Source organism: Oenanthe melanoleuca, chromosome 3 (genome assembly GCF_029582105.1).
Source record: "Oenanthe melanoleuca isolate GR-GAL-2019-014 chromosome 3, OMel1.0, whole genome shotgun sequence".
NCBI lineage: Eukaryota > Metazoa > Chordata > Aves > Passeriformes > Muscicapidae > Oenanthe > Oenanthe melanoleuca.
The window spans coordinates 83,429,716-83,455,030 of NC_079336.1; the positions used below are offsets into that span (position 1 = coordinate 83,429,716).

At 37.3% G+C, this 25,315-nt stretch overlaps 1 protein-coding gene across 1 annotated transcript in view; it reads right to left on the reverse strand.

Moving 5' to 3' along the window:
* The window catches only part of PRKCE (protein kinase C epsilon), a 279,185-nt gene that overhangs the window by 53,541 nt on the left and 200,329 nt on the right, over positions 1-25,315 (reverse strand). Inside the window, exon 11 of the mRNA XM_056487832.1 lies at positions 868-1,022. Coding sequence (XP_056343807.1) covers positions 868-1,022 — 155 coding nt within the window. The remainder of the gene's footprint in view (positions 1-867; positions 1,023-25,315) is intronic.

The window sequence follows — 25,315 nt, forward strand, 5'->3', positions numbered from 1 at the left end:
AGGGAAAAACAGAGCTCAGTTAGATCTGAAGAACTCAAGAGTTTTTACTAGACGGGGCAGATTTATATTACAAAAACCTGTTAAGCATGCTGCTTGTGAAAGCCTGAATTTATCTCAAGTAATAACAGGCTGCTAAAAACAAATAAAAACAGAAAGGAAGTGTGAAATGACAAGATAAAGGATTTAATAAACACATTAACATCAGGGTGAAATTTTTCAAAGCGAATTCTTACTTTTAATAATAAAGCCTATCCCTAAATGCATTCTTCATCCCAGCACAACAATATGCACTTTTTGTGTGTGTGTGTGCATGGGTGTTGAAGATTAGAGACTGGGGCCAGTGGGGGAGGTTCAAATAGATGCAGGGCACTTGAAAGCAAATCAGAATTGTCTCCAAAGAGCCACTTCCTGCTGGTGACTAAGCCTTCACCCAAACAGTCAAGAGGAAGGGGCATAAGCAAAGCATTGCAAACGACCATCCCGATTGTATCGCAGTGGAGACAACTGAGACAAACAAAGCCAGGAAGTGGCAGGGGGTTAGAAACCCAGAGGAAATCTATGGCACAGAGAGGAAAGTGAAGAGATTGCACTGATCTGCAGAAAGGTCACCTCTGGGTTGCACTGTGCCAAGCTTTTTCAAACCCACTTTATTTGGACTAGAACACAAAACTGGCACACGCAGCTGGCGACTGCTGCAGAAGCTATTCAAATGTTAACATTCTCAATGATAAACAGCCAGAAAAAAAGTTCTGTGTAAGCAAATTGGAACAAACGGCTAATCTAAAAGTGGTTGCTAAGAGATGGAGGACTTCAGCCAAAACCATCCCAAAGCCCCAAGAATACTTTATTTTTGACCAAAGAAAGTACCTGTAGATGACGCCGTGTTGGTGAAGAAACATGAGTGCTGATGTGACCTCTGCAGCATAAAAGCGGGATCGGGGCTCGTCGAACTTGCGTGAGCGCTGGATTTGAAACATCAGGTCTCCTCCATTTACATATTCCATGACGAAAAAGAGGCGGTCCTGAAATTCATTAAACAGCGCTATTTAGCTGATTTCTTTTAGTACATAAAGGACTGCTTGAAGCTACAATTTAAATGACTGGAGCATTTACATCAAGAGATAAAAGAAGCTAATGCTACGATTCTGAAAGAGGAGAAAGCTGAAAACCTGCTGAACCTAAGGAAAACGAGAAGAGTCTCAAAGTGAGAAATGAGAAAAAGGCAATCAAAATACTGTATTAAACAACACACACATAAATCTCTACCATCAACAAAATACACATGGAATTATAATCAAGTTCATATAATAACAGAGATAGTTAAGTGATGCTATTTCTTTTATAATTCAGTCATGAAAACCATTTTTAGAAAATCTAGCCATAATAACCCATGAAAAGATAAGTCAATTTCGTCAACCAGTGACAGGCTGCTGGGCAAATTTCAGTCTTTCTCCACTTCTCTCTTACCAACTACTTTGTCTGCACAGCATCTTCCCCAAATAATGTAAAAATTATTTAGAATTGTTAAGCTACAGAAACCAATGCTGCCAATCTCAAACACTTACAGATTTTTTTTAATTGCCTCAAATCCTCATAAGGAAATAGGGTTGCATTATTAAAATACATATCAGGTTCTTTCTATTTTTTTCTAAGGCTTATCACTTTCCTATTCAAGCTTTCAAACCTATTTCTATGATGGAGGCCTGGAAATGAATGTTCCTTGAGAACAGCAACTGAGATTCTCAGGCAGTCTCACCATCAACCCAAAAGTTAAGCACATGTTGAAACAGAGCTGAAAATATCAGTAAACTAAACCCATGCTTGGCATCTTGAACCATTTATTATCTAAACTAGCAATGCAAGTAAAGCCATAAGGAAATAAATGGCATACATCTACTTGATACAATTTAGATCAATTTTTTAAAGTGCTTCTTACAAATTTTCATATTTTTCCCCAGTCTGTACTAATACCCCTAAATCTTCCAACTTCTTGGCTGTTCATCCTTGGTGAATGCCTACTCCACATCCTTTATTTCCTTACTGTTAATTATCTACAGCTATTTGGACATGAGTTTAGTTAGAGGTGGAGGTAATCCTGATTTGATGTGACCCAGACATTTCTTTCCCTGGTCACAATTCACAGGTGTGTGAGCATGGGACTTCACCCCTCTGCAGCTCTGATGTCACACTGCAGTTTGGCTCTAGTGGCTGGTAGCTGGGTTGAAGAAAAGGAGACAAGATGTGACTTTGCTTTAGACAAGGAAAAACAACAAAGATCAAAGTTAATTAACCTCCCCCAAGTGAATCCAAGCCTGCAGATTACAGAGTTTATATATAAGAATCCAGAAATTCGTAAATGTTTGTCATTTGTCTTTAATAATCTACTGCACAACTCAGACTCAGAGCATAGCATTTGAAATACCCTTGAACTTAAGTGTGTGCATTAATGCTGCTCATTAAGTGCCTAAAAGTTATACTTATCAGGGATGCTTCCTGGAGGAGGCTAGAAATGTTTGTCTGACTTTTTGCTGATTACAGAAAGAGGATGCAGAAAAAAACTTTGTGCCTTTTTCTCCTGTATCTTGGGAACAGAGACACTGCCAGACTGGATGAAATTTGGAAAGCCAGGTGAACTGGCATTCTTGGCAAAACATTGCTAATGACTTTGGTACATTTCTCAACATTTTTCTTACCATTCCCTAGGAAGGAAAACCTCCTGAAGAATAGCATCAAAGTTTCTGGCTGCACCATACACTCCAAAGAGCATGAATTCAGAGCCATGCCTTTGCTCTTTCTATAACACTCAGTACTGCTGATATGAAATTTTCAAAATCATAATGCAGATCATCTGACATTAGTGTAGGATTTAACTATCACCCTCTGCTTCTTTAAGCAAAAATATGGGTCCTTGTGCTGTCTGATTTATCTTTGGAGCAAGTAAGAATTATAGCCTTGCTTTTAAAAGAGAATCTGGCAGTTCTCAGATGCTCTTAGGATTTCAGAAGCTAGAGCTTAAGGATAACACCTATACAGTCAGGTTTGTGATGCAGTCAGTCAAAAGCATAGCTGTATTGCTACTGGAACATAACACAAGAGGATACAGCATCCCTACAAAGATGTAGGCACTGTCCTTTGTCAGGCTTCTCACTGCTGCACCACAGACTATCTCTGAAGAGCATTTTCAAGTGTCCCTTGGCAAGTCTTTTCCTAAGATTATCTTACATGGATACAGTTCAGGCATTCAAACACAAAACCCATTGGACTTCAGGCTGAGGAGAGCACGACTAACACTTGGCTAAAGTAACTTCTCCTAGCATTTGTTGAAATGGAACTTTCTTACACTGCTATTTTAACCTTTCCAAAGTCAACAGTCTGGACTTGAGTGGGATCAATAAGGAAAACAAAGCTGCAATTCCCATTCTCCTGGGCAGCCATACTCATTCCCAACACTGCTATCATTTTGCTGCACCTATGACAAGGAGAAAACAAACAATGCAGATGGGAAGTGATGGTGCTGTGCCTTACAGCTGTGACTACCAAATGGTGACCCTCAGCTTGTCATTGGGAGCTGCTCCTCCCAACAGTGATAACACCAGAAAAAGACTGATTTACACAATTGTATAGATGAGGGCCATTTCCTAACATGTCAGGATGGACACAGACTTTTTTTCTCATATGAAATACTCTGTGTTTGATCCAAATGCTTTCAGTGACATTCACTAAATGCCTAATTGCTGATTTTTAATGTCAGAAACTGTGTTTAGTAAAAGCTTCAAGTTCTTTTATTGTAGTTCAGTCTTTTTTAGGTCACTAACAGTTTAGCTAACTGAAAAGTTAACCTGGACTCTTCAGCAGAGTATCTTACCACCAGACAGTCTGAACAAAAGATTTAGCAGTATTCTCTGAGCTGGACACTGATATCTATCAATCATTTCCAACTCTGTCCTTTATATTTTCCTTTTTATGCACAACTCATCCTTAATTTGATATTTCTGACAGATTCTGCAGCTTACTTGACAATCTCCTCAAAAGTATACCTACTAAAAGCAGAATTAACAGCTCAGTAATTGAATTTGTTCTGCTATTGGATTTTTCTGCTACATATCTATATTTCAAGTCACTTTTCCAGTTTTCCTCAGTAAACATATCAATTTTCTACTGAGAATTCACAGGAAAAAAGTAGTTTGAAAGTTCTATTCCCTGTTTACAGTGAGTCTCAGCCCATTAGCATGGAGTAAACAGTAAGATGCACAAACACAGCAGACCAGAAATTCAACATTAGAAGGTATCTTTTTTTTATTTTTTTATTTTTATTTTTTTTTTAATGCAATATATTCAGTCCCTATGGAAACTACTGTCTTAAAAGCACTCTCTGGTCTTCCTTTTTGGTCAGGACAATGATGTGATCAGCTGAGATTCACATTTACTTGAAAAGAAGATGCAAGAGAAGAGAGAATATTTTATGAATAGGAGTTCAGATTGACAAGTCCATATTTTTATTTCCATAACCTCAACAACAACAGACACACTATTTTGATTTTTGCACTCAGATTTTTTTCCATATCTTTCATCAAAGGTTCATGTTTAAAATACAGGTTCCCAACCCTCAGACTCCTTCCTTTCTGTCACAATGTAAGCACACACACACAGTGACCCAATGAGACCTCTGAGTTCAATGCAGAGAGGATGAAATCCTCCCACTAGTAGTGAAATATTGTATTATTCCTGATTATATGTATCTTGCTATATGCACCACCAAGAGTTATTCAAACATTGAAGTATGAGGATATAAACACCCTTAAGAATTATACATGAAGAGACAACACAATGTTTACTCAGTTAAAAATGAGATACAAGGTATGACTTTATTATCAATGGTGTTCCAAGAGAAAATTGAAAGGGTTTGGTTTGGACTGCATGATTTTTGAACTTTGTTTTAATAACATTTGGGAAATATGTTTTGATGAATAAAATAAATGTAAAGCAGTCCTGGGAACTCTTTAATTAGATAAACTGAAATAAAAGACAAAATCACAAACAAAGACATTACAGATTAATCCTCTCTTGGCACCAATAAAGCAAAAAAGTACTGCAAAGTAAGCTAATATGTTTTCTGAAGTAAAGTAAACTAATATGTTTTCTGAAGTAATTTGATTCTTTTTCAGGGTTTATTTTAGTCCTTAATCATACTGCTTTTCCTCGGATTTCTCAAAAGATATGGTTGAATGAGAATACTTAAAATAACAAATGGAAACAAAAGCACAGCGCATGAATAAGTGATTTTAAAAGAAAACTACAGGCTAGAAGTAAAAAAACCAACCAAACAAAAAAAAGTATGTCCAACTCTGTATTTCCTGAACATAAATGCAACTCTTACACTGGAATGCAGAACAACTGTCTCAATATCTTTATGATTTGAGTCTCATCTCTCAACTTTCTTAATTGAGAGTGTCCTACATGCTTTGTGTCATCAAAAATGGACACCAAAAGCAACCTTTTCCCTAGTCTTTGTCCTTGTAACTAAATGGAGGATTACTAGTTAAACTAGAAATCATTTCATCTCTCTCATTCCACTCCTTTAATTTTGTCCCAATTTAATTTTTCATCCTTCTTGACATTTGAAATAGCCATTCCCTGCTCTACAGTAAATCCTTCTAGTACTTCATGCTTTATTGTGATTATTGCCATTCTCTAGTTTTTAGTTTTGTTTATATGTTTTTTGTTTTTATCTGACTATGTATTATGTGCACAGTGTGTTCCACTGAAGTTCTACCTTTTTTCATTTGGAATATTGTAGATGTTTTTAATTGGGAAAAGGAGGGGAGATTTCCAGAGACATCAATAGCAATAAAAATCTAAGGACATAACAGATTCAATCCAGCTCCTCTTTGTGGAGGTGTGATTAATGACCAAGACCTTCCTACTAGTAAGACCAGATAATCTTGCCAATCAGTTCTGATTTAACAGATGACACTATGCAGTCTATTCCTTGTTTAGATGTGGAATAATACCATTGTTAAGGAACAAGCTCCTACGTAAGCCCTGTATGAAAGGTTAGGCATGGAAAGACTTTGATGTATTGTTTACATTAATTATTGTGTAAATCTTAAAAGACTTTTAAAAAATGGCTATCAGTCATTAACCCATCTGTCCTTCGTTTGTTTTCCAATTAAAATCTCATTAACATTAAATTGCAGTCTAAAGACAATCCATTGATAGACATAAAACCATGTACAATTATCACTTCAATCTGAAGAATACAAACTTTTTTTTTTTTTCTCTTTCAAACAAGTCCTAGCAGCTGGGGGACCCAATACGCAGTTCAAGGCAACCTCATTACTGAAACATTACAAAACAAAATTAAATCATGCAAACTGTCTCCCAGTTCCAAAACTGAGATGTGTGTCCATGGCACAAGTCTGAAAACAAATTTTTTCACTACTGTTTTTTGTCTCCCAGTTCAATTTTTATAATACTTAAAATCATTGAGGAAAGGCAGTAAACATGGACTCAAGCAAAATGCACAACTAATAAATTTTAGCAGCCTACTCCAACAACCAATTTTTTCTTCATTTATGTTTTCATAAATTGGCTGTGAATAAATTCCTCCTGATTCTCACTAGTTCCCTACATTATGTTCATTGTATAAATACAGATTTTTCTCCCAATTTCAGAAAGTTGCATTTGAATTAGATTTCTTCAGAGGCCCCTGAAAGCATCAAGGAAACCAACATGTGTATCAAATACAGGTAAATGTAAATGTAAAATAGTTCACATTCTAGTAGAGTACTGTCACATAATGGAATATGTTTGGCCACCTAAACTTGTTGCAAAACAAAAGTCAAACATACAGCTTTTATTGCTCAAGAAGTCAGGTAACTATATCACCTTGGTATGTTCTGTAGGATGATATTTAATTCATGTCTTGCATGTATGGAATTCTCCTCCAACTAATATAAAACTCTGATTACTTAATTCTATTTAAACAGGATGCTCAAACAGTTTGTTTAAAATTACCTAAAACTACAGCAACTGTCCCACCCCTCAGAACTCAAATAAATATTTCCTGCTTCTGATGGAAGTTGCACAGGCATACTGTACACAAAACTATGTGCAAACCTTCACCACCTTTACACAAAGACTAACCAGGATGGCAGATTCATTTTCCACAATCCCAGCACTAGGAAGGACACATACAAATCCAAGAGAAAAACCAGGTACAACACCAAAGAAACCAATAAGAAGCTCTCTCCTGTTCTTATGATTCCTTTTTGAAGTTCACAGTAACAACCTCCAAGAGGACACTATGACATGTTATCTGTCTCTGATTTCAGTGTTTATACTCAGGGCTAATTGTGTTGTTTTTCCTGTTTTGTACCAGGGCTTTCAAGGAGTTCCAAATAGGAAGGGAACAACTTCTACGAATCCCATATTTCTTGGAATAAATGACCTGCACATAGGAACTGCTGTCTTAAATTTCACATAAGATGTCTGCATCTTTTACTTAATACAAAATGCACATGTTCAGATTCTGTATTAGAGGATTTTTTTTGTCAGCCTGACACTCCAAATTTCTCTCAAGCTGATGAGTACTATTCTAGTTAGAGCTTGTTGATCAGTTTTGCTCAGCTTTATCCAGTAATTTCAAATTCTTTTTTTTGCCCTTGAAAGTATTGCCTCAAAGTTAAAACACAGACCAGAGAGAATCAGAGAACCACACAAAACTGGATAAGGAAGTCTTGCAAGGTCATCTAGCTTATCCCACAGCTGACAGGCAGGATCAGCTGTACCTAACCTAAGGGGAACTAACCTTTTCCATGCTGCAAGGCAATCTCTGGGCACTGTAAGCCAGAGATCTAAAACTGTGAACCTGAACAGCCCTGCTGAATGGACTCAATTTGGCCCACAAAGACCCAGAAGCAGGAGCCTCTGCTAATCTGGTCTGCCAGAGGGCAAATGAGTTTGTCTGCATTCCACTGCAGTGGAGTCTCATTTCTGCCAGAAATGCCCTGCTCCCTTCTCAGTCCCCTTGTCACCAGCAAAAGCCAGTAGTGAATGAATGATAATTCCTCCTAGAACATGCTCTGCCTCCCAGGTCAAAAAATTGTATCAGTTACTGAAAATAAACTGACCTTCTCTTAAAAATCACCAGTGATAAGCACTCCTTCACCTCCTCTGGCAGTCTGTGTCAGTACTTGCAGAAGAGACCACTGGGAACTCTCACTGCTGCAAATCATTTGGGTTACTTCTTATTCTAACCTTCTTATTCTATCAGTTCCTAGCTGTGCTGGAAGTTATAGAACATCTTTAGAGAAATAATTCTGTGCTTTCTTATAAAAAGAACTGGTTACTGGTTTTTTTCTTGATTTTTACAGAATTGATTACAGAATATTTCTATTCTGTTTGTAGAGACCTGAGATATTATGTTAGTTGAGAGCCTGTAGGATAAAAACCACTTCTAAAACCTTGAGAATGGTTTCAAGATTAGGCTGGCCTTTCTTGAGACACTCAAAAATCTCTCTGTAGCCTATCACACCATACCATGTGAGTGGCCAGAGAAAGCTACAAATCAAATGCAATTACTTTTCAGACAGTGCTTTCAGAATCAATATGGAGATTCTCAAATCCTTTACAGTGTAAAGACCATTGGCATCACTTCTGAAATATACAGGTCTTCAACTGTACCATAAATGCTGGAATATGAGAAAGCATGGTTATGAATAAAATCTATACCCTAGACTCTGCAGCAGTCAGAATCACAGATGAACATCACCTCCCTCACACAGACCTTTTTCCTGTGCAATTTATGAACATCTGATCTTAAATACAGTCTTCCTAATGTTTTCTCAGATAATGAATTTTGTCAGATTACTATCTGGACCAAATTTACTATGCATTGGATTAGCTGGTGTATCAGGCTCATACTAGGTCTAGTAAAAAGAAAATATCATCCAAAATTTAATTAATCCTGTTTTTTAAAAAAGATGAAATTTACAGTAATTCAATGTCACACAGAAACAGCAGGTAGAGAGTTGTCAGCCTGTTCTCCTCCACAGAGCTCTCATTTTACTCACTGAGAATAATACATAAAATTCTAGCTCTGAGTTGCCTGAATAGACAAAATTTCATATCAAGACCCTAAAATATAATCATGTGAGAGCAAAAATGTTAATTTTTTAACTTCCTTCCTCTTTTAAATTAAGAATTAAGAATTATAATTTTGGTTTTTGTTCTTCTTGGTTACTGATGGATATTATACCTCCTCCCCATGTGAATGTTTTCTATGTGATACCTATAATATGATGTAATATCTCATTTTCTGACACAGTACCTACAGAGCTTAGTGGTGATACTCTCTTTAGCTCAATTGGGGTTGAATCAGGATTAAATTTTTAATACTGTAATTTGTTGAATTTATTAGATAAAGGCATGTGGTGAAAATGCTGAGCAAATTATGTGCATTAACTTTTCATCAGTTCAATTCCCTACCTTCTAACCTTAGAAATGAACAAAAATACTTCTAAATTTGGGAAGATCTTCAACCCCAAATGATCCTGGATAGATATGTGTTGTGACTGGATTTTTCTGGGAGCTGGGACAAACCTTCCAGTGCTACCCAGGTGCAGTGCTGGTAGCTGTGAGCTCCAGGGTGAGCCCAGGGAAGGGCATTCCCTGCTCCCTGGCTGCCCCCTGAAAGCCCAAGCAAGCTCCAAGAGCAAGGACCCCAGGAGGGTCCCAGCTGGTGGAATATGGTTCTTGTGCCCTTCCTCTCATATAAGGGAGAAACACAACTGGAATCCTCTGCAGAAATGGCATGTTTTGTAGTTCTAGTCACTTCAAAAGGGGTATCAAGTAGGAAAAGCTTCTCAGGCCATTTCCCTAATACCTTCATTTGATGACAGATAAGCTGTGAAAAGCGCCTTTTATGAAATTCTTTGATCTCATCTTCTTTTGGTGTTGTTTGGAAAAAAGAACTGTTCTGGTGAGATAATTTTAAAGACCTCTCATTTAATGGCCTGGTGCACATGGCAGAAAATTATATCAAGCCTGTAAAATGTCATTATGCAGAAAATGTTACAATGTGCAGGCAGCTATTAATATTCCTTTGTTCTGATTCTTATAGGAAAAATATAAATACTCTCTTCCAAATAGAAGGAACTGTAAAGTTTGTGAAGCCACATCAGAACTTCTAAGAACAATTTTTAAACTATTTCTGTTCTACCAAGGAGCTTACAGATGGCACATGTCCTAGGTGTCTCCTCAGCTCCTAGACTGGCTCTGGTACATTCTTGTCTTTGCAATTTCTGTTTTCTTACACTGTTTGGGCATCTAGTTTATGTCTTTGAGCAGACAGGGAAACATACCAGATGCTACAAAACTAATAGGGAACACTCTGGGGAATGCAGCCAGCAGTGATAGGAAAAGGAACCCAGTTAAGGAAGATAATGAAAATGACAGGACAAAATACTCATCCAGCAATGAGTTTCTCAGAAATTATCCAGTATTGCAAAAAGAAAACCCAAACAGAAGTAATCAGCTGAGTGGGCAAGTCCTTATATTACAGTCAGTCATGATACACTGGCAACAGTGCTCTTTGTTTCTAGGAATGCAACAAGCTGACTGAAAAGCAGAATTTGTCTTCTCACATTTATGCAACTGCCAGTTGTGATCCTGGAGAAATCTACAATGACTTCAGCAATGAGTTAGTAGTGTACAAGCTATTAAAAGTTGTCTGTTGAGAAATGACATCTAGTCACATCATCAGGACCAGGCATACTGAACCAAAATGGGCAGACTGCAGCAGAAATATGTGATGACATTTTATATTTTAGTTTCTCAGTTTACGTTTTCAGAATTTGTTAAAAAAAAAGAAAACATAAATGCAGAGATACTTCCTCTCTCCCCATGCAAGAACAAATTCTTGCCATCTCACCAGACTGTGAAAGAAGAGTTTTCTTGCATTACAGAATTTAGCTCTACTCCTTTTCCCAGCTCAGAATTCTGCTTACCCATGAACAGAGTACTGAACAATGCAGAAGGGAAAGAAGGCAAACCAAACAAGTACAAAAAGTTATTCAAACATTTGTTATGTTATCCTGTAAGTTAACTTGCCTAATAGGAGCTTGATATGAACACTAGTGTTTTTATTAAGTAAGGAGTAAACCAGAATTTTCCAATGGCTTTCAAACGTTTTTCCCTGTAATGTGGAATGAGTGTTGGAAAAACTGTGATGCACCAGGGCCAGCTTCTTTTTACACACTGTCTAGATATCCCATTTATGATGCTCTATGTGTTACAGACATTTGCTACCAGATATTCTTTACTGGCTTAAAATTGTTTTATTCTACCTAAGTAAAAAAAGAGGGACGATGAAAATACTGGTACTTCCTCCAAAGATAATTTTTTAAAGTGGAAAAGAGTAACCAAATGAAACTAAATGAAGCGTGAGCATTAAAGAGAGAGCTTTTAACAATTTCACTGTATGAGCTTCTTATTCTGATAATTTCACAGTCACTAATAATTAATGTTTCCATAATAATTAATACTCCTTTGCATGTTCCTCATACCTCCTCCTCCTCCCTACTCTTACAACCAACTCAATCACTTTGCACTAAGGAGGAAAAAACCATGATTATTCACTGATGCACCTAGAAGAACACTGTAATTTGCATTCAGCAATTCTACACAAGTCAGAGCACAATAAAACATTCTCTGGCCTTGTTTTAGGACTTGATTTTCTAACTTTTGTACATTAGACCAGGCCACTGTCTCCTACAGGACCCTTTGTGAGATTAAGCACCAAGGAATTGACTTACACTTTTAGAAAGTTTGTGATGGGGGAGGACAGGGAATCCTGTCCTTTCAAAAGGAGGAGATGAATGAAGCCTTTGGCAACATAAAGATACTCAGCACAGAGAAGCAGCTCTTCTGCATTATGTGAAGTGTTTCAGTAATGTTCCCACGTACTTAGAAATGAAGGTCAGCCAGTGACAACAGTTGGTTCTAGCTTGACAACACAGCAAGAAACTTGTATTGCACTGCAATCATCCAGATGGAAAATTTATATGAGATACTGTCATATCAGTTCACAAACTATGCCCTGGATGCCAGAAATAACTAAAAGTCTAGAGCTTACTTGAACATGATGTTCTGAATAGGAAAAGTAGTTGCATTTGTACTGACAAAACCTTCCAGAGGATTTGAAGTTCCAGCAGAGTTTGTTTTGCTGTTTTTACTAATGAGACTTTCTTTTTGGGAACTTAGCTAAACCAAAACAAAGTAATTATGACAGCAAAAATAAAGGCTTTGCTTTTCTGATGTAAGTTAAGAGATGTTCCCATTCAGAAATATCTAATTCCAGATTTTTATTCAGGAGCCCTCCTTTCTTACACTCATAGTACTCTGACATGGACGTTATCATGCTGATGCTTATTTCCTTAAACTCAAGCTCTGTTTTTCACACTGAGCATGTTTAAAAAAATAATCTCAAATATGTATTATTACTACTTGTCTTAAAATGCCATAACAAGACATATGAAAGACCAGCTTTCTGCTGATACTGCACTGAATAATACAGATTGAAAGTTTCTTGCCACCAGTACTTGGTATATGCCAAGAATGGACAGAATTAAGATGCACAGGGAGAAACAGCATGGCAAACAGACAAAGAAACATTAGAAAAAGTGTTTGCAGGGCATCTGCTGCCTAACCTGAGTTGCAGCCTTTGCTGAAGGTTGGAGCCACTGATGAAGACTCAGGAACCAACTCCCTTAGTAAGATCCAGGGGTTGCATGCTGTACCTGACTTTTTACAGATCCCAGCTTGCTTCAGCACCCTGACTCAGCAATGGAAGGAGAGATACCCATCCACACTTTGGGAAGTGTAACCTTCATTGAGACAGGATAACACAAAGCTATCCCTGAATCAGGCCATTCAGGAAGAGAGAGACTCAAAGTCCCTAACTTCATGGCTAGTGCATGGCCAGACAAAAAACTATCCTTTCTTTGTCTGTTTCCTCATGCATATTTTTTTTTTTGTTTTTTTTTTTTTTTTTTGTTTTTGTTTTGTTTTTTTTTTTTTTTTTTTGTTTTTTTTTGTTCCTAGGATGTCCTAGGTAGCTGTTAAGTTTCATAAAATAATGATAATATATCATTGTTTCTTAAGTTTTGCAGTGCTCCTCCTGAAATCTTGCTGTGGAAACATGACAACATCAAAATTCCCTTGTCATGGGGAGATAGATCAGTATGAAGAGCAGCTCAGACAGAGCTTCTGCCCTGGGTAAATGCTCTGAGCAAATCCCTGCACAGCCTCTATTGCTAAGCAGAAACCAGATAACCTGCTCTGCTAGAGAGCAGCTGCCAGAGAGGGAAACTTAACCTTCATATGCTCTCTCCTGTGCCTCTTGTACACACCACTGTTCCACACACAGACTCAGTGTTTCATGCTCTGATTTGATCTCATGCAGGAGGAAACCACACAACACAAAGGAAGAATGAAATTATGACAATGAATAAAGACTAACAAAGTTAACATTAAACATGATTAATACAAGTTCAAATAGATATGTCTACTTAAAAACAACTAATATATGGACAGATTCTCCTATTCATCCAGAAAATGGTAAGAGACCAAAATATAGAGTGCTATGGCATGAACTGAGAAAAAAGAGAAGAGGACCATGACAGACTATCTCAATGAAGAACCCTCATCTAAGCTGAGCCCTGTCATCTTCTGCAGCCTCCAATGCAGCACTTACATGCTTGCACTGATAGGATTACTAATGATAGAGATCAGGGCCCTGAGGGCACTGCCAGGCCCCAGTGGCCCTGCCCAGTCTTCCCTGGGGAGGCACAACCCCTTAACACTGCATTTTGTAGCAGCCCAGGGCTGTGGATGTGCACCTCAGGCCCTGGCTCTGAAGTGAGCCCTGGTCCTGTTTCAGCCCCCCACCCTGCTGGGGGCTGTCAGTGGACACCCTGAGCAGCAGACAGCTGTGCTTCTCACATCTGGATGCTGGAGCTAGCTCTGCATTAGCTGCTGAGAGTGGCCTGTGCTGGGCATCACTCTCAGTCCCCAGTGCTCAGCCCTGCTCTCACTGACAGTCTGTACCTACTTCCAAAGGCATGAACAAGTTTAATCCAAAGGTGATTAAATTTATACACTCAAAAGAAGGCAACTAATATTGGCACAATGGGATGCCCAGGAATTGCAGGTACAGGAAGATTTTCTCTCTGAAGCACAGGTGGTCCCCTGCATGACTTAATTACCAGCCAAGCTGCTTCTGGGAAAGAAAGTGGAGGGACAGAGAAATTACTGGGTAGATGGCAAGTCCCTCTGAGGTTACAGATGAGAAATTTGGTCTGGATTGAGGAGGGCTGATCTCCCCCCAAGACTCAGTAAAATGTTAGTAGCTTTTAAAAACAAACCAGCAAGTTTCCCCTGAAGCAAAGAGCAGGAACACACACAGTAAGGGATTCCATGAAGACATCAGATGTCACTGACATCTGATTTGGGCAAAGCTTTTGTGAGATCGGTTTGCACCTGCTGCTTGGATCAGTGTGTGTATGGAGGGTTTGGGTTGCACATATTCACCATGCAACTTCAGTGCATACTGAAGCATGGCTAACTGAAAACACCAGTCCTGTAAATACATACAGGACTTTTGAATATACATTTACTTAATTGATGAGGTCTCTAAATTGAGTTAAGTTTGCTAGCTGCTCAATGAATTTCTATCTTCCCTTGGAGAAAAAGTCTTTTGATACACAGCAAACACAGACTTCAACTTATCTACTGTGTCTATAGTCTTTTCAAATTATCTAGAAAACTGCTTCTTTGATTTGTTCTTTAGCTGGTTAAAGGTTAAAAAGCTTTAGAGAACACAGCATTTATTGCAACATCAAAGATGATTACAGAATAGCCAGGCAGTTTACTTCTCTGCAGAATGTCCATAAAAAAGAAAGATGTGTGCATGGGGAATTTGCAGAATGTGTTGCACTAGAAGATAAACTGAAAAAGGAATGTGTATGTGCATGAATCCAATAAAGTTCCTACTTTGACATTTACTGAAATAGCTTAAGTGGTACCACTTCTTCTGTAAATCTAGAAGGAAAGATGTTTTTGAAAAATACTTAAAGGGATGACAGAATGGATCCAAGTCAGTAAAGTTTCATTCCAGGTTGAATAGAAGGTGTAACATGCTTCAAATCACAAGATAGAGAAATTACGAGGTGGAAACATTCAATTTACACTAGACTCTTGCTATTTCTACCATAACAACATTTTCAACCATCTGGTGCAAGCAGAGAATGCAACCAAACAGATGGGGCAAATTAACCTCAGAACCTGTCTGTGGTTCATGAAGTTCACAAACATATGCTGCTCAACAATTTCAGTAAATAATGGAATTAAAGTCCCCTCAAAAATACTTTTTATTAATTAATCTCAAAGTAATGAAACGTAAACTTTGAAGACAGTCCACTCTGAAGACAAGTTGCAGTAATGCATGCAGTAGAAAGCCTGCTGCACAAAGGAGTGTAACAATGTGAGTGAGATTAAAATCATCACAAAGATGGTGAGATGGATGTGGAGCTGCTATTTATCAAATCCTGCAATATCAGAACCGGCACATTGTTAAGCAGTAAAATGGGTAAAAAAAGTGTTTCTTCATAGGAGTTTGCTGCTGTAGCTGTGGAGGCAGACCATACCAACTACACCAAATATGAATTAAAAACATTTATGGACAAGCAGATACTAAAAGGGATAAGACAGAATGGTACATTTTAACATCCTTCTACAACTCTGGATGATGCTGAATTATGAAGGGAATAGACTGCAGAGAGTGGCACTTCCATGCCCACTCCAAATAACCTCTTTTACTGCATTGTGTCAGTAGCAACAAATTGGATTAGACAGACCATTGATCTTAATTGGCAGACACTTTTTATTCTCTCAGCTTGCAAAAAATTAAGTGATTTACATACATATACAAAGATATTCAGAAAATGGAATTTTCTTAATGATCATTATCCTAGCAAAGGCAGCAATGTACCTGAAGAGTAACTATATTATGATAATAATTATTTGAATAGAATCTGAAGAAGGAGTCAAATTATGATTGCAGTAGCTTGAAAGAAGAAGGACAGCCTAAAACGTAAGGGTCATGTTTATTCTGGAAAAAAGACTGAAAATTACCTTCCTTTGGGCTGTCAGGCTCTGAATATTTTTCATTTAGGATTCATGGACTAGTATCAAAGTGTGAAAAATATTAAAAAGAAAAGAATGAACAGGAGTTGTGTGCTTCAAGTCTTCAAATCCTGTAAAAGAATTACAAAGCTTTTTCCTCTCCATCTATCAATGAACTGTGACATCTGCTAATGTGCAACAATTCAGATCAAATGTAAAAACAGTGAAAAAAACTCCACTGATCAAGCACAAGCTTTCATTAAAAGCCTGTGCTTTGAAGAATGTAGTGGGATAATAAAAAAAATAAATAATAATCTCTTTTAGAATATCATGTTGTGAATAAAACTCATTGTTTCAAGCCTCAATTGGATTTATAGACTCTGCACCAACTTAAATGATAATTTGAATAGATTCAACTGCACAATGGGACCTTATATTCTTACTGTCTCTTTTCCCTGTACATATACCTAGGTATAGATTTATTTCAATATGCAGGTTGAAACAAACAAACTACTCCTTTCCCCAAAACCAACTAACCAACCAAAAAAAAGCCCACCAAAAAATCCAGTTTACAAAAAAAAAACCCAAAAATGAAACAAAACCAATTAGTCTTGCAAAGTACAGGTATTTATGTCAACAGGAATTTTATACAGATTCATATGATGTATTGAAACATTAGGGTTGTAAAAGATTATCCTCCCAAAAGAATACTTGAAACTGGAAGTGACAGGAATATTATAAAGTAATTGAAAAAAAAAATTAAAAAAAGCAAAAGCACCTTTGTTTCTGAAGATTTTTTGAAATACATGCATTTTGCTTTTCTAACATGAGATCACTTTTAGCTTCTTACTGTTCAATGAAAAAAAGTTGACACTGACTCACAAAAAATGCTTCCATTCCCACATTAGGTGGGCTTTTTTATTTTTTTCATTCTAAGCTTAAAGCCAAGCAAAACATAATTCTAATAAAACAACAAAATTATTTCAGCTGCCAGAGTTTAGGAAGTAAAACAAAAACACAATGCCAGAGTAGGAAAGAAAACTCCCAGCTTTCCATGCCTTTTTTCTCCCTCTATATTTATTACCCCACTGCTAGAAACAGCTGTTTCTGGCTATTACTTAGCTAGGAGCAGCTTCATTACTATTTAACAAGGTATTTTTTAGGATGATTTTCTTTTGCTAGCTTCAAAGTTCTTTCTGGTCCAGTCACTCTGGTCACATTGTTGTGAGTGTGAAGCAAGTCTGGGAGCAAGCACACAGACAGCACTTAGGGATGTGCATTTTCTGAAGGTCTGTGCAGTGCTTTACATGTGGCATTAATGCTGGAATTCTACAGAATGTGGAGATTTGATAAGTTCTTCAAAAGCACAGCTGCAGGGGAAGTCTCCCCTGTCTGGCAAGTCCAGCCATAAGATGCCCTTTGCAGCAAAGTTTCCATCAGAATGAGGATGGTCCCTCCACTCAAAGCAGGAAATATTCCTTTATTTGAGTGTCATTTTAAGTACCATTTTTATGTCTTGTATATCTATATGTAATTTGCTACTTCTGTAGGACCTTTTTGAGGCTTTTCATTTCCCAAGTCCTTTTTGTTTCTGCAATCAGTGCACCACTGGGGTTAATTTCCTATTTAGTGTAAATTACCAAGGAATCAGAGTCAACATAATCAGCTTCTCCTGCACTTTTCATATTATTCTTATTGGTGAGACAGCAGTCTTACCAAGACAATAGTGACAAAACAACTGCTTTTACTAAACATTTTAAACTTTAAATTCCACAAAGTCCACATAAACCATGAAAACTGCAAAGTAGTTGATTTTGACCAAGTGTCAACAATATAATGCTCCACATATGACTGAAAGCAGATGCCCTTCTCTTCCAGCCACCAAACTTCAGTTAAATCCACCCTGCCAGAAAGAGAGTCTAAGTGTAATATCAAAGGTTTCCCCAAGAGCCCTAAAGGCAGTCTGGCAAAAATCACTAAGGGTCCATTCACCACCTGGTGACTGCAGGAGTGTGTTATTCTTCATCCTGCTCCTTCTAAGGCCTCAAAGCAGCTTCTTCACAGCAAGCAAAGCACAGATCTCAGACATCCTCAGGTCTGTTACACGAGATTCTACTACAGCATGGAAATAAAACCAAACCCAGGAAGATGCTATTTAGGCTTACTGTTACTAAAAGATTGGAAAAAAAAAAAAAAGAAAGAAAAAAAAGCCACTTAATTTTAATTATACAGAAACTAGAGGATGTGATGGTTTAACAGAGTGAGACAGGTTGGACCTGGTTTAAGTAGTCATTTCTGCTAAACTCTGTTTAGCAGCAAAACAGGTCTTACCACTTTTCCTATGGTGAGGCTTAGAATTTACCCCTTTTACTTCACTTAAATTTAGTCTTGTTCTATTGAAAAAAAAAAAATTAACATCCTGGACAGTGAATTGGTTGCTTCCAAGTGCTTCTTTCCATCACAACACAAGGAGCTGCTGGACTTTTGCCAGGGATCTTGGCTTACTGGAGGGACAAGGCGCTTAACCTTCCGAAAGGGGTGGCCATGGAAGTGTCCTGAGCTGCACTGTGCTCTCTGCAGCTGGGCTAGTGTTCCTGGCTGGTTTATTTATGTCTTACCAGAGTAGAAAACATGCAAGTTTAAGTAAATTGAGGTCACAAGATGTAGTAAGCTTCTACAAATCTAACCCCAACATGGTATTAAGTTCTTGGCAAGCTTTTAGCAATATGATCTCATATAAAAAAATAACCTATTCACTGGTATGAGCAAGTCAAAACTCTCTTGAATCAATGGATCTGTGATTACATGGACCTGCCATGAAGCTGATATATTGTGTTTAACAGCACTGGACACTGAACAAGTGAACTGCTATAGTACTGCTACTTGATACTATTGTCTATGTGCAAACATTAAGCTGAATAGGACAAAATACTGACTCAAGCCTTTATACAATACATAAATTGGAACTTCCTTTGAAGGTTAAGAAAATTATTTTTTCTGTTTTCTTTACTGCTTGCAATTTTATTACATTGATGAGGACTGGCAGCAAAGCTGTCAAGAATAATTTTTTTTTACTCAACTAGACAGAAAAATACTCTGACAAGATTTGGTCTTTGGATGGAGAATGAGAACATTTCTGTTCTATACTAAATCAATCACTCCTTGTTTTTTCCACCTTTTTAAAACTTTATAAAGCTCTAAAAGCCTTTCACTCTCGTTGAATCCAAAAGAGAAAGAAAAACCTTCTTTAAAAAACATAAAATCACAAAAAAAGTGAATTGTGTAAAACCTAGCAAGATTAGAAACAGTAAGTTGAAACTAAGCATCTGGCAACCCAACACTTGTTTTCATTTTTTCCTCACAGCACATTAAGTTTCTTCTAATTCTATGACACTCTGAGATTCATATGATCAATTATAAAGTTATACCTACTTATATTGGCTGATCTAGGAGAACACTAGATGATTCTTTCACTATAAATTCTTTTTTCCTGGTACAAAAGGATAGTTCAGCTGCTGAAAGACTGGTAACCTTGTGATATTATTTATCTGGGGAGAGCTGCAGGCACTAACAGGTTTACTCTCCAAGCAGAGTTACATTTTGAGACAGATTCTTTGTCATCTCAAATGAAGGAAAGAAGTAGATGAGGAATAAACTTGCAGTACAATATATTCCAGACCCAAGAAATTTTAGTAATTATACAGACAGACTTGGCATTATTGATTTCTTTGTGAATAGAAAACAACTTTCTTCTGTGTAGCAGAGGAAAACTAAAATATAAGTTTCAACAGGTACTACAGAAAGTAGTGTGGTGATGTGGTACAGAGGTCACTTATTGTGCTGCCTCTCTTCTGGAGAGTTTAGTAGATAAATTTTAAGAACTATTTATCTCTGAGATAATACATCACAGCATTTTTTTAAACTATTTCTTTCTTACTGAGTTTCACAGTTCTTGTCTTCTTAGATTTATTCCTTTTTTCCCCATTCATGAAATAGTCTGAGGAATGGCTAAAAAAAATAACATCAACACCCTTACCATTCATGTATTTTATCATTGAGCCCAACATCAAGGTGGTAGGTACTGATGAATTTACACCTGGCTTTGCCTTGTTTGGACAACTGACTTCAATTTACCAATACTATGATGCAATATTAACCTGACAAAACTTGCTGTATAAAACAACTGCCAGTTATATAAAATAATACTTATATTTCTGTCATGCTGGATTCAAACACTGGAATTTTCATAACTATTCAATTGCTTGTGCATTTACTTATCTATCTTTTGGGAACTTGGCTTTAGGAAACCAGGTTTTAAAAATCTTCAAGTACAGCTCATATACAGCTCCAGAAATATTTTAAGATCTTTTAAGAAAAACAGATCAGCTACATTCAAACACAGGGATTTCAAAATTAACATATTGGTGGACTGGGCCCTTTTTTTTTTTTTTTTTTTTTTTTTTAGCCTTTGAGGAATATCAGAACATTTCAATGACAGTGCAACAGAGACACACTTTAAATGGTAGCTCTGCACACTATCTCCCACTGGCCAGGTGGGAACACCATTCAGAAGTTTTGAAAAAGCAAGCAAGTTTGGTTTTTCTGTTTGGTTGGGGTATTTTTTTTTTGTCCTGTTTTCTACAGATAAAGTTAAACTAACACTTTAGACGGCATTCTCAGGATTCCACGGGAGATACAAAGGAGGTCCTGTTGTGATTCTGTAGGAGAGATGTGAATTTAGAAACAGTGTCCTCAGGAGAAGATACAAACCCAAGATAGATGCCAGGACTGCAAACAATACTGCAAAGCACGTGTGCTACAAATTTACAGCAAGCCCTGCACCACACAAGTTGCTCATGTTACATATTATTAATTATGAAAATACATAGAATGATGTTTCTCTGGAAAACACACAGAATGGTGGATATAATGAAACATCACAAATATTATATAAAAGATATGTATCAGTTTCTACATTAGAAACAACCAATTGAAAGATCCAAGCAAAGCCCCTAATTCTACCTCTCAGTTCTCTTGTCTCTGAATAGATGTGATGATGTGACTAGGATGTGACAATAACACTTAAACTCCTCTGTCATCAAATCAGGAGCCATTAATCACACAACAGCACATACATTACTGAAAGCACTCTGTTAAAGAAATACATGGGAGGCTTCAGATACTGCTGCAGACTTCATTTTACTGGAGATTTACAACAGATTTAGCAAATCCAGTCAAGGTAAGCCAAGGAACAGCTCTCCCTGGAGAAAACAAGCAGTATATATATGTGAAACTACTTAAAGACAAGAAGCAAATAAAACAAGGGCTGCATTATGTACCTCCCTGAAGTAAGTAAAATTGTATGAAACAGTAAAGGCTGGATTCAGGGCTGAAGGACTAAGCCTGATTTACCATCACTGTGAATACACATATGCATACAGATATGGATCCCTCATAAAGAAAAAGCCCAGAGAAGAAGATGGAAAAGAGCATTACAGGAGCAGTCAAAGATTCAAAATCCAAGAAATTCCAGATTTAGGAATGTTTTATACCCTGATCTATTCCCCATCTGCCTCCTTAGACTGCAGCTTGAAAGTGCTTACTTACATGATGACTGCATTTTCTTCTGAACCCCCAATTTATTAATACAGAAAAGCTTAAAGAAGTAATGTAAAATACTGGTTTTTAGAGAAAGTATCCTAAGTAAGGTATTGCACTGATTATCACAGACACAGAAAAAGAGAACTCCTCTTTTACCACAGCTGGTAAATGGTCTGGGATAAAAAAATGCACATAATCATGGAATTAGGGAATGAACCATACCAAATACTCAGAAAGCTGAATTTTACAGGAAATCTCATTATAGCAGTGAATTTTCCAAAACTTCTGTTTGGGTATGTGGCCTTATCTCAGTGTTGCACAATACACTTTTGAAAACAAGTTATAGAGTTCATCTTTTTAAGCTGAGCATTTAAAGACTTTAGTGATCAGCTTCTTTAAAAGTAGGTGCTTGAATACAGGAGGAAGCTATTAATGTATTATTTGCCAATAATTTCCTACTGTATATAAGTGTGGGTGAATCACAGGCCTAAAATATTCTTGGGAGCTATAATGAAAATTCTCATATTAAAAATTTTAAAGTACTATATATATATTATATATATATATATAGATACAATATATATAAAATACAATATACAGGATCTTCAGAGGCTTATATGGAGGAAGGAAAAATATTGCTCATTACAGTAGTAATGAAGAGAATCAGGCAAGACTAAGAAAGCTAAAATTAATATCTTCCTAAAATTCGCCTTGCACTGCTCTGGGGATAGGAAAAAACTTCCAAAGGAAGGGAAACTGATCTTGCTGTGGCAGGCTAACATTAAAAGCTGTTGTCTATCCTTTTGCCTCGTCAGCAGGTAGCTTGGTAGGGACTGGGTTGATGTCCTTGAAGGCGTGCCCACCAATATCTGGGGACACATTACACTGGAGCTGCTGACGGAGAAGGGACACGTTTAACCTTGGCAGGGGGAAGAAGGGGAACTTAACAATAAGCAGTTTTCTTTTAAGCAGCAGCTGGTTTCTTGAACTTCACTTAAGCAGAGGAAGTAGCATCCAGCTGGGCTATTGCTATAACAAAGGCCTCCACTAGCTCAGAAAAGGGGCTGGGCAGAAGAGGGAGGAATGAAAAAACAACCCCAAGATCTGACTCCTTCTATAAGATACTTTGTATGCCAGCTCAGTTTCTATAAGCTATTCATTGCTGGAATACCTTCCCCTCTAAACTTGCTGTCGCAGAAAAATGGAGAGTTTGAGCAATTTCAAAGTGTTGTGTTGCAAAAATTATTTCTGAGAAATAAAAAGCAACTAAATATCATGATGCTGCCTCATAGAGGAGGAATGTTTTTAGCACAAGCGCTATTGTGATAAGTGCCATGTAAGGAGATACAGTCAGAGAAACTGCCCCCCAACCCCAGACCCCTGGATTCTTGGATACCTCAGCAACACTTATTTTATGTTGATCAAAAATAGAAGGGAAAAAAGCAGGGCCGGAGGGCACCAGAATGAATGCTCTGGCAGCTTTGAAGAGCTCAGAAGTCACTCTCTCCACTCAGAGAGGGTAATTCAGATACAACTGTTGGCTAGAAATTCAAACTCCTGAGTGATCTTCCCAAATATTGCTACATGTTATTCCTACATACCCCAAGCCAAAACAAAACTACTAAGAGAGTAAAAAATACTGAAAGATTGCCCATTAAGAAATAGTCCTGATATGAGAAGATAAAGTGTACATACATTCTAAAAATAAATGAAGATGATCTTTGCAGCCTGAAAGCAGCAGCCAGACTCCTGACAGCCCCTGTCCAACAAAGTTCTTAAAAATCCATTTCAGAGGAGACTGCCAACTGTACAGACAGGGTTTTATATCTGAATGGAGCCTCTTCCCAGATGGACAACAATCACTAATGGAAAAAGGATTACAAACTGAAGCAGCTGGAGAGCTGGCCAGGAAAGTCCCCTGAAGAAGAAATTTGGAGGCTCCTGGGCTCCTGTGGCAGCTTCTGTTGGTGCTACAGGGATGTGACTTGTACTGCAGCTCCAATCACTAATTACACGTGGGTGACTTTTAAAGCTCTAACAAAGTGGAAATAAAACAATGGTTTTCTGTGTTACTATGATCTTCAATAAAACTCTGAGGTAGCAACCATCAAAGTCAAGAAGTTACACAAGCAGTTCCCACTATCAAAATTAAAATGTGACATACCCTAAAAAATGCCCAGATTATTCTTGACTGTAATCCAGAAACTTCAAAGACAAAGCACACAAGGACTGGAAGTCTGGATATCTACTAAAATAACCAATATACCCATTCAAGCAGGCTGTTCCTAAATATTAACAAGTTTTGTGTCCTGCACATTATATATGTGGAGTTCATAGTGACATAATAGATTTTAAAAGAGTTACAAATTAATGTGACAGTGGTGGTGGCTTAATGGCAGCTCTGACATTTATCTTTGGAGCCCAGACAATTTCTCAGGTTGTAAAACATATGTGTTATTCACCAAGAATGATTGATTGGTCTAACACACATGTCATATTTTCCAATAGTTCTGATGGCCTGAACACCAGTAAAAATGCTTATACATGGGTTTCATTTTGACACTCCTGTCTGTGATATTTGTATTAACACAAATATCTAGTTACATAGCAGTTCTGTGAAATTATTCAGCAGGTGGCATATTTCTGATACACAATGGGATTTCTTAGAACACTTGAACATACCTCTTAAGGCTAACCCTACTTAAACTGCTTTTATTATGCTCCCAACAAAATGCCCTGACTTATTCTCACATTAAGATTTGTTGGTGTTATCTAGGTGAGAGACTTTGTGGCTCTAGGCAGCCTGATCAAGCTGATCAGTCACTGTGTGTGTTGTGCACATGAATGCATGATGGGTGGAATGGTCCCTTCTAAGTCTAAATATCACTATGATTTTATGACCTGTTATTTGGCATTTAAAAAAACGTGTTAAAATATGTCAGATTTAAAATAAAATTTAGTCTAAAGACATAGAAAAAGAATGTGCAAATCAACAAGTGAATTTACAAATAGAGTTAATGAACAATTCAAAAGGTCAGTAGTTTTTATGAAAGTGCCCTTACAGACCTTTAATACACACACACACACAATTTGTTAACTGAAAATAATAACAGTTCCTCCTATTTTTTCTTGCCTTTAGCATTATGACAATATTAATGACAAACCTTTCCTTCTTTCAGGGACCCCACAAAAGGAAATTCAAACACCCTTTACAATGTGAAAAGACAGAAAGCAATTCTGACTCTAGCTGAGTAACACATGCACACAGATTTTTACAACATGCATAAATCCCAAATGGTTTTTAGCTCTATAGGAAAACAATGAACTGACAATTTTCCAAATTACAGATAAAGGATTATGCAAGTCATTTTTTGGCATGCACATTTAATCTGTTAGACCCTGGCCACATAAGAAAAAAACCAGAAAGTTTACAATAACTTCAATTTGAAAAAGGGAAATTTACTCAACTCCAGTTGTTGGAAATCTGTATTTCTCAGAGAGCTATACTGAAACTATTCTTTGTGTATTT